We start from the raw sequence: 10,911 nt of genomic DNA, 5'->3' as shown, positions 1-10,911 counted from the left end.
TATCAGCAAGTAGACAAGCTCACTGGCCTAATGTCATGGTTGAATATAAAATAAATTTATAATTAGAAAAAAGCAAAGAGCAGGATTTCTGAACAGTGGACGTCGGAGCTTCAGGAAAAAACAAAACAAACAAACAAACAAAAAAACAACCAAAACCACAAAAACTCAGAATGGCCACATCCTGAATTTTTCCTGTCAAATGAAGCATCCCCAAAGTTGTTCATTTTGAAGTTCTGTTATTCTTTGTTTTCCCTAACACAACTTAGAAAACTATATAAAAACAATTCCATTTGGCAAAATGAAATGCATTTTAAAATTCCCAATGCTTTTGATGAAAGAGATGAATTCCTAAGATGTATTTTATGCCCTTTAAAATAGTGCTTTCTGACAGAAAAATTTCTGTCAAGAATTTTTCTCCCCACCTATTTGTATTCTGAATGACACTACACTGCAAGATAATTAAAAAGCATTGGTACCAATACACGCTACACTCAAGACAACAGTTTGGCAAGTATCTTTTGAGACTACAAAGTGGTTTTAGTTGCTGACTCGCTGATAAGATTGTTACTTTCCTTCTGGACAGGCAACAACGCAAATAGGTTCTAAAACTAGTATAATTAAATGCCTTCTACTGATTCAGAAACAAAAAGCCACAGACACAGATTAAGACACAGAATTCAGCATCTCTGGAAAGAGAAAATGCCACTTCTGACCTAATTAGCAGGTTATGTCCTCCTGCCTACTTCTAGCCAGTAGTCCCATTCACATGAGACTAACTGGACAAGTCTCCCCATCCATCTAGTACAGAGTCAGTCCTTGCACTGCTCTGCAGGAAGCAGCATTGGATGCCCAGGAGCTCAGTCAACTTCTGCCCCCGACTGCCAAAATATCTGAGGAAGGAAGAGAAGAAAAATGGCAACAGGCAAAATGTCAAAAAAAGGAATAAAACCATCAATTTGTAAGATTGGGTTCTATTAGTAAAATCTATCACAAGGAGGTGACCCAGACATTTTTTGACATTTTATTGTACCAGTGGCCCAGCTATGGGCTATTGCACTGGCAGCATTCTGCAGTGCAAACAGTGCTGTCTAGGTCAGGAGAGAGTAAGGAGCAGTGCACACTAATCCTGCAGGTACAACCAAGTGCTATAGTTAAATACATCGAGACAATATGTATTTGTATGTTTTCAAATAGACTTGCTGGCTCTTAAGGCTTTGACAGAAAACTTCAATTGGAATGACAAGTACACAGCTACTTGGAAAGAGGCAAGGTAGGTAGTAGCTCAGCAGAGAACAGAGAAAGGCCTGTACATGTGATCTCCAACCCTAGCAGTTCTCCCAAGTGGGATTTTTAAAAGTTCGGTACTGCCATGCTTAACAGAGTTATTTTTGTTGAAGAATTAGGCAGACAAATTCAGAGCTCGACTCCAGAGTGAATATAGTGTTAATATAAAGACATTTTCACATTCGTATTCTTTCAATATGTTAAGTTAACCACCTGCATACACAAAGAAGGGAAACTGACTGGAAAACTCGTTTTAACATTCTGAAGTAAAAACTTTAGGAAGGAAAATTGATTCAAGCACTCTATTGGCAGAATAAGCCAGGAGGTTTGTCTTCCTTCCTCAGTGATGAGGTTTTGTTATTTGCTTCGTTTTTGCTTTAAATACACACCTATTAAGCACTATCACCAACATGACTCTCATGTTTAAAAAATACCTCCCAGCTTCTCTTAGCACTCCCTGAAAAACCTGTAGAAAACCATCCAAAAAATTTTGCCAGTAGTCCAAATCTGCAAATCAAACCCCAAAGCTATAAAAATATTAAAACAAAAACCCCATGCCCTGTATCTTTCAACATCTTTGCTAAATTGTTTTGCTACTGATCTTGACCTGCTTTATGAACGTACCTTACAGTGCTTTGCATTTTAAAATTAAAGTTAATTTTTTCCTCATTACTATGAGATGAGCTCCTTACTTCACTCACAATTCAAGCACTCATTGTGTATCAACTTTCTGTTTTGTGTATTAATTTTCTATTTTATTATCTCTCTGTGGTTGATTTCACCAAATCCCGCAGTCAGATTCGTCTGAGCCCATTTCACATGCCCACATCCTGCCTCTGAAGTCCACAGTGGTCACCCCTCAAGAACCAGTTTCATAGGGTTGATCCACTCACATTAGTGGGCCTCTCAGGAATCTGATTCATGCCTAGTATTGAAAGACTTCTTACTCCTTTAACATCTGAGACAGACCGAAATAGTGGTTTGGGGAACAGTGAAGATAAAGCCAGGGAAAGGATTAATGGAATTTATGGAATTGAAATCACTGATACTTCTGCTTTTATTTCATTATTCATTTCAGAAATCACTAAGTATGCTTTTACTATTTTATATGCTTTTTGACCTTCAAACAAAATGTAACTGAGAAGGTGTTGGAGATGCTGCTGGACGTGGCTTTCAGTTCTTAAGTACTGATGTGAGTGTATTGGTGAAAAAACTTAATATGAAGGTGAAAAACAATTACACATCAACTACACGATTTTGGTATTTATTGCTAGTAGGCAGTAGAACTCATTTTCAACCATCAAAACCCCCACGATGTTTAAAAGGATTTTCATATCTTTGCGATACACCGCCATCATGTGGCCGTTTCTAGGAGCAACGTTAGGTCGCTTGGTCCAAAAAAACACCCAAACCACTGGTGCAAAATTTCAACTACTCAGTGTTTTCATTATGTCCTCCTGTGATGCAAATATAAGAAATCCCACAGTCTGCATCCCAGCCATGGTAAGCCCAATCAGTGAATACATTCTGTCAGCTACAGCCATAATCATGACAGAAAATTTACTCTTGCAAGATACTAACAGTAAGAAGAGCAAATCTGGCTCTGTAAATTACTGGTATTATGTGCAAAAAAAAAGGTTTGAAACCAGATAAAAAATATTCTACAAATCTAACACGTGAATTTATCACTTCGAAGAAAAAAAGTTTTTTTACAATATACTGGTTAACTGTTTTTGTAATGCTCAGACATGAAACCCTTATACACATTGTAAAAAGCTATCTCTAAAGCAAAATTCTTCCTGGTCAAAACATACCTTTACGTAGACAAAATGATTCAAAATTGACCTTACTTTTTCTTCCTTGCAAACTGAAACTGAACTGTCTGCAGTTTAGTAGCTGGCACATTTCTGCAATGAGAAAAACATTCTCAGATTTTAGACAACTGTCTACTCAAAGCCAAGTATCCCCTGGATTGTTTTTCATTTACTTGAACCATAAAACATCATAAACTTAGGTTGTATAGAAACACCTGCATAATTTTGTAACCAACAGCAGAGAAGCATATTAGCTTAAATTTCATGATTTGGACACTACTACTACACACACACACACACACACACACACACACACACACACACACACAAAGAGCCAACAAAAGAACCCCTCATCCATTTCTTTTTCCCTTTTTCAGTTGGCTTGACCCACTGAGGTAAATTTATATAGATAAAATCAGCAGGTAGTCAACTCGCACATGTTCAAAGAGTTATTCAACTCTGATTTGCTTTTGGTTTCACTATAAGCAGAGTAAAAAAAAAAAAAAAAAATCAGACAAAAGAAGCTCTGGTTTTATCATTGTGCTCAACTTAAGACCAAGAAGCAGAGGACTATAAAGCATCAAGTAATTCATGATTCCACTGAGCAATCAAAGTTGCCATTCACGACTTATTCAAGGGCTGCAGAAAAAAACACAAGTATTAAAGTATTACGATTTCCAAGTCATTACATTTTAAGACAAAGCCTCATAGTAACAAAACACATCACTAATGTGTACTAAAATAAGGTTATTTACTTAAAAATGATACATTGGACATAATCTGTGTACAGAACAAGCAATTCATGGTAAACTCAATAAGGCACCTTTTAAAGCAGATGCTGTACAAAATACATTAGTGTGTTACATTTTTAAAGGATTATTCTACACTTCTGGCATATAACACACAAGAGTGTGACCGTTTTCCTTGTTCCACTCTTTCTTTTTTTTATTTACATCTTCTCTAAGTTAGCTACAACGTTATTTATTCATCTTGTATACAATATAATACATTTTATTTTGGGCATGGCATGTCAGAGCACAAATGTCAGTACATGGTGTGGGTGGTTGCAACTGCGATCAAAGGTAAAATATGCAACAATTACATTGGATTTGTTCTCAGGTTAGAAGTAATGCGTGCTCCACTTCTGCTACACCAAACAAAGCTAACACACCAGGGCTCCATAAAGCACTGCACCATACAACATTGCCAGCTGTTTTCAGACATCACTCCCTGTTCAGAACAAAGACTGTGGGCACTAGATAAAAACCTATTGATTTCAGAGGCACCGTCAAAAAGAAAGATGAAGTAGTGTATCATCCTAATAGTTGATGGAAGATATGCTTAACTTCCCTTTTAATAGGTCTTCTAAAGACAAAGACGACTTTTTAACTACGTTGGCTTCTCTAACATTTCAGGTTGTTGAAACACAAGCTATGAGGATAGGGTAGACAAAATGTACGCAAATGCTTCATTTTAAAAACACATTCAAATGGTCATTCAGATCAAGATCTAAAATTTCATTTGAAACCATTACGGAGGTAACAAAATATTCATTTTATATCTCATTCGATACTTGAAGACAGACTCACCAAGAAAATCATCAGGAAAAAGTGATGCATTTTGGGAAAAGTGTCCTTTCCCTGAGCAAAACTCAGGAAAAAACTACATTTTGAGCAGAACTCAGAATACAAGCCTACATTTTACAATAGGAGCATCGTATTTCCTGTGAAATTTGCAAGTAATTTGGACAATAGTAACTATATAAGTTACTCAAATTATTTACCAAATTACTGAAATCACAGGGAATAAGTTAAATTAAAAAAAAAAAAAAAATTAAGAAATTCAAAGGCACAGTTTTCATGCTCCCAACATGCACTCATGCACTTCACACTTCTGATTTTTACTGATGTTTATGTGCATACATAAATCATATTCGTCAGACTTGGGGGACTTGTTTTTGATGACAAGTCCTTATACTTTTGACCCAAAAAGGATTATTATCCCATGTGAACAGACAAACCCAATTACCTATTCTATCCCTTAAAGGCTTCTGAATTCTACAGTATTGCATAAAGCAAAAACTTAGCCTAAGAGTCTGTTTCATTATATAATAACTAATGGGCTGGCTTGGAGCTGAGAGCTTTCTGAAAGGTAGCTAAAATATCAGCATCGACATACTTGAGCTCCAGCGATTTACTTCACACGGAAGGTAGATGCATGCTGAAGTGCTTTATGCAAACAGCTCCTTTAGGAACTGGCTTTTTTAGAATATCAGAGAATCAAGGATTACTTAAGATCCAGCAGCTCCTCTTGATGACTAGGGAAAACGACATATGCGTCATACGTTTCAGTATGAATCTGGAAAATGAAGTGCTGAAAAATCCAGGTTAATCTTCAGGATCAAGGATTTTTGTCTCCCAAATATTGAAGATCTTTGCAGCAGTTTATTCTCGTCTTTGTTTAAGTGAATGCATAAATCAGTTCAGGTCTATAAGATTTCTACCAAAGATCATCATCTTATTACTTTGTTAATCCTATACAATAGAGGAGAAAACAGGCAGATAATTAGAAACTACAGAAATTCACTTTCTTGTTTTGCTTATACTGTCATCGATGGCTTCTTGAAGCTTGAGAGAAATTGATTTTCACAAAACTTACAGCTTACAATGCCGTAACAGCTTCTGAAAGCAGTAACAAAAGTATTTCTAAAATGGACTGGGTTAATTTAACTAAATCTCCATAGTCCGAAAGTTTAAGCTAGCAGGATACCTAGATAAACATTTCTCCTTACTGATAAAAATCCTAGAGGCAAAGCCAAAAAAAAAAAAAAAGAAAAAAAAAAGTTTTCTTTTTTTCTGTTTTTGGCTCATACCCAATGTTTTTCTGCTACCTGTGCAAAAACGATGTGCAAAGACATGGTTAATAATTTCAAACGCATCGTACAGTTCTTGGCAGTGGACGGAGAAACCTTCTTTTAAAAAGCCCTTTTCCATGAGCACTGTGGCACTATATTGTATCTTTTGCCATATTCAAATAAATTAAAATCATAGCTGACACATCTGTGAACTTTTCAGCCAGAGTACATATTAATACTTAAAGGCATTACTGAACAAAAGTAATGACTTTATTGTTAAAAAAAAGAAATGTCCCTCAAAATAGCTAGTTATCTATAAAATATGTAGCACTATTAAATAAAGTCTGTACATCACAATAGAAAATAAAAATACTGCTATCTTTTTGCCTGACCATTTACATTATGCAAACTACAGAATTAAAATGAAAAGATAACATGTTAGGAGGTTGTAGTTGTTCACAAATCACATTAGTTCTCCATTACACTTTTTCACCAGTTGTATTTAAGGGAAATTTAAACACGTATCAAAACAATCTCCATGTACACACCTTCAGACAACAGATAATCTGCATAAATCAACCTGATGTTTTAACATTTTCTTCAATTTTAATATTATTCCTAACTTTTTTCTTCAAATCTCAACTATGGCATATATGTGTGTGTGCGTGAATGTATCTAATTATACACATGTACATAGGACTAATTATTTTTTTTAATAAAGCACAAAACACACTGTATAAATAACTTCCCTTTTTAAAGTTATCTAGAACAAGATTTACAGTACAAAGTTATAGGCACTTAAATTATCAAATAGGTTCAATGGTTGCAAATACTGTGTTTTCATTCTTCCAACAATTCATGAACTTGAAGGTTCAACTTTATGGTACTGTTTCCTGACTTAGAAGTTTCAAAGGAGCCATAATTAAATAATTCTGCCTTACTGCAACCTCACAGAGGGGTTCTGGTTTTTAACCAACTCATCTGGATGGGAGGAGAAAAGGAGGCAACTACAGTTTCTTGTGCACACCAACCAGTTGGCACAACAGGACCAAATATTGCAACTCTACTTATCCCTTTTATCTTCGTAAAATATCTTTCTATGTCATTCCTCCCAAACGCAGCTGACTAGAACTTGAAAAACCCAATGATTTACCTTTTCTCAATTCTGTAATTTTGCAATTGTCCACTAAGTGGCCCACAGACATAACCTCCTGCATTTACACCAGAGCAACACAGCTCCAAGTCTTCAGCACGTTGTGAATCTTATCTTCAATAGTTTCATATTCTGTTTTCCAGGTCTTAACCTTTATTGTATTCTCTAACCTCCTACTCTTGTGTCTTTAAATGAGACTGGTTCTCAAGTCTGCCAAAACTTATCTTCTGTCTAGTTTTGTCAAACAGTGAGAAAGCATGCTTCTACAGCTGATTAATTCCCTCCTGTACGGAAAAAAGTTAGGAGAAGGACTGGCACCTACCAGTGAGTTCCAATAAGGAAGGAAAGTAAAACACAACAAAGGTCTTTTTGTTAAGATGTGAAGTACCCTACAGTAAAAACACTAGTTGCATGTGGCACTGTGAAAAATGTACCAAATTTCATCAAATTATGGAGCCCACCCTACTGTAAGTGAGATGACTAAGGCAATCTGTGCCTCTAAGAACATTGTTTTAAGCACTATACAGACCAGGCAGGCATTCCTTAATTTATAAATGGTTCACATTTTAGCAGTTCTCCTTGTGATCAAAACAAGAATAGAAATAAAACTGTGACTTTTCAAGGATCACTTAATGGCAAGGATTCAATTCTGTAGCAGATCTCCGATTGTGAAGTCACAAAATAGAGCCCTGACGATAAAACTTTGTTCATTTAAATTCCAAATGGCAGCAAAATAATTCTGGCACACACAAATGCATAAGGAACCGTTAAACTGAGTAACATCACAAACAGATTCATAACCTACAGGCTGTTTCACAAAAACTTGGTATGGATTGGCTAAGTTTTATCAGGTAGAAGGCAAATAAAAAGCTTATATTCTCCATCTCTGTTGAATCCACAATAGCTTGTTAGGCTTTCACAGAAAGCACTGTAATCGAAACATTCAATTCAGTACCCAGAGTTTTACTGGAGACTCACAAAGTATGACTGAAGTCTCAATGCAGCTAATACCAAAACAAAATGCATATTTTATCAAGGCTGTCCATATACATAGCACGTAGTGTAGAGAGTCTCTCAGTATCACAGTCTATGAAGTACTGAAAGATTTGATTAGCAGCCTGTAGAAGTGTGGTGAGAAAATACACTGAATCTCAGTTATTTTCTCTTTCCACATAGGTCTCACCCAGGTTTGAGTGAAAAGTTCTAGGAGTCCAGCTTTGCTGTCCAATGTCAGTTTACTTTGTCAAATCTTTACATCTTGCGATTCCACCATCTTGGCAAGTGTCTTCTTGATCCTCAAGGCTGTGAGTCTTGAAGCAGGATTGTGAGCCCAGCATTCAGACATTAATTTTAATATTGCTCTTAAACACTGTTAAATAAGAAACAAAGGAAAAGTATTGTAACAACAGACAGATCTGAGGTGTAAAATTTCACTTATCTGTCATGCTCAAAGTAGAACACTCTTAAGCCCAAACTACTTACACATTTTCAGCAAAATTGCTGATGGAGATCTTTCTCCTAAGCTCCACTGCCTAGTACTACAATTGTTGAAACTAACTGAAGCATTTCTTAAGTTTCACGGACTTTTTTTGCCATAATTTATTGCTATAACTCAAGAATGTCAGTACATAAATGATAGTAATAAGCAGAAAAAAAAATCCACACATACAACAGCGAAAATGTAGATAACTTTCTCACAGGAAACAAGTTAAGTGACAGAAGTTCCTCCTGCCCTCAAAAATACTGAGGAGAAAAGTGGGAATTCCTAAAAGAAATCTAAGATTTGGGGGAAAAAAGGGCATGGCATATGTAGCCTTTTATATGAAATCGTGAAGCCTTATTTACTGCATTCAAGCCGTGACCTTTTAAAAACACATTTTTGTTTATTATTTCAGTTACATCACAGTATAAACGTTATACCTTTTGAAAAGGTATAACAAGAAACAAGTAGTAAATACACCTGTCATAATAATCACTTCACAAGTAAAGATCCTATTAATAACCTTCCAGGATAAAAAAAAAAAAAAAAAAAAAAAAAAAGCTGAACTCTGAGTATGTACATACAACCAAATTGCTTCATATTCAATAAAATACTTAATATCACAAACCAGTAGGCCATACATATTAAAACTAGTAAAACCAGTAAGGAAAACAAAAACAAAAACAATTGATTGGCTTTAGCTTCAATTAAACCTCCCAAATGCCATCAGCTAAATATAAGATATCATTTGGAGCAGTACTTGTATGTTTGGATGCTATTTCAGGGTGTCTTATTCCCAGATTACTGAAAAGTTAACATCAAAATATAGAATTTTGAGTTTATTTCAAACAGACTTTTATCCTACCACTGCTGTGAAGTTTAAAATGCCAGCATGTCTGATGGCAGTCAGTGCCTTAATGTTCAAAACTAAAATACCCTTCTTTAATGATAAACAAATGGAATTAATTCTTCCTTTCAGCATACTCACTTCATCACTATTCCATCTGTTAGATACTACTGGGCGCAGACGTTTGACACACACCACTTCTCTCATGTCTTCATAAGATGGATCATTTGGCACCATGTCATAGTATGGCAACTGATACTCTTCAACAATACCTGGAGATAGATGTGAAAGATTAAACACCATTTAAGAAAAAACAACAGCAACAAACAAATCCATGTCTCTACTCCCTGATTTCCTTAACCCGGAGCAAAACCAAACAGCTTTATGCCAAATCAAACCCAACACACTATTATACAGCAACAAAAAGCCCAAAACTGCATAACAGCAATCTTTTACAAGTAAAACTCCAGTAGTTATGAATATTAAGTTCAAAAAGTCATGCTAGTTCCTTTCAGTCCCTTTGATTTTAATACCTACTGTAGAATTTGGCATCCTCTATTCCAATCTCAGCTACAAAGAAACACGGAGAAAGCAAAAGTTGGAAGAACAGAAAAGATGCCACAATGTCACAAAGGAACAGTGAAGAGGAAAGAAAGGAGAAGTCACAAGAATATCTAAAACATTGAATAAGAAATGCTATAAATTATATCAGAATACCCCAGCAATTACATTTTAAAAGTTGCAGTGCATCTGTATCCCACTACCTCTCCAAGACCCGACACTTTGCTTTTTGAAAAAGGAGAAGAAAACCCCTAAGCTTCTTAATTTTAACAATCAAAAAGGTTCAGGGTCAGTGGTTTTCAGCTTATACGCTGGACAGATAGTTAGTACTGCTTTAAAAGAAGGCAAGTCTGTTGATAATAGGCTTGTTCAATTATTTCCTTTCATTATTTTCAAGAAAAGTATATAAGGTTAAGGAGAAAAAAGGTCCTTGTAGATCTTATACAGAATATATAGAAGTTTACCTCCTGTGACACAGCGTCGAGCCATTTCCCAAATTATGAGCCCAAAACTGTATATGTCAGCCATGATGTATGGCTGAAAATGGTTTTTATTCAGGCTTTCATCTAGGACCTCTGGAGCCATGTAACGTTTTGTTCCCACTCTAGTATTCAAGGGAACGTCAACTTCATTTGTGTCACTGCAGGAAAACATTAACAAGTCAGTAAACTGCTGACTGTCACAAAACACAGTATGAAACTGCACGTGTAAGGATGCAATCACTACACCCCAAAACGCCCATTTATTTTCTTTCATTTATTTTCCAATTATTTTCTTTCATCTATTTCCTTCCCAATTTTGCACTTGGACTATACTGTACCACTGAAAAACATAACATGGCAAAACAAACCTGTATGGAAGTTAGTCATTAATTGCATTGGTAACAAACAAAATTAAAAACCACTACAGAGATGCATA

The 10,911-nt window shown here is 35.6% G+C and overlaps 1 protein-coding gene across 2 annotated transcripts in view; it reads right to left on the bottom strand.

Moving 5' to 3' along the window:
• Positions 1-3,832: 3,832 nt before the first annotated feature.
• Positions 3,833-10,911, bottom strand: part of BMPR1A (bone morphogenetic protein receptor type 1A) — a 78,957-nt gene continuing 71,878 nt past the window's right edge. For both annotated transcript variants that reach the window (XM_042817674.1, XM_042817675.1), the window contains 3 exons: positions 10,458-10,633; positions 9,574-9,704; positions 3,833-8,474 (listed from right to left, as the gene is read on the bottom strand). In XM_042817674.1, coding sequence (XP_042673608.1) covers positions 8,349-8,474; positions 9,574-9,704; positions 10,458-10,633 — 433 coding nt within the window. In that variant the 3' untranslated portion in view covers positions 3,833-8,348. The remainder of the gene's footprint in view (positions 8,475-9,573; positions 9,705-10,457; positions 10,634-10,911) is intronic.

Source organism: Centrocercus urophasianus, unplaced genomic scaffold (assembly GCF_019232065.1).
Source record: "Centrocercus urophasianus isolate 14NV4802_14NV808 unplaced genomic scaffold, USGS_Curo_1.0 seq_17, whole genome shotgun sequence".
NCBI lineage: Eukaryota > Metazoa > Chordata > Aves > Galliformes > Phasianidae > Centrocercus > Centrocercus urophasianus.
This window is presented reverse-complemented; position numbering and strand designations above follow the sequence as displayed.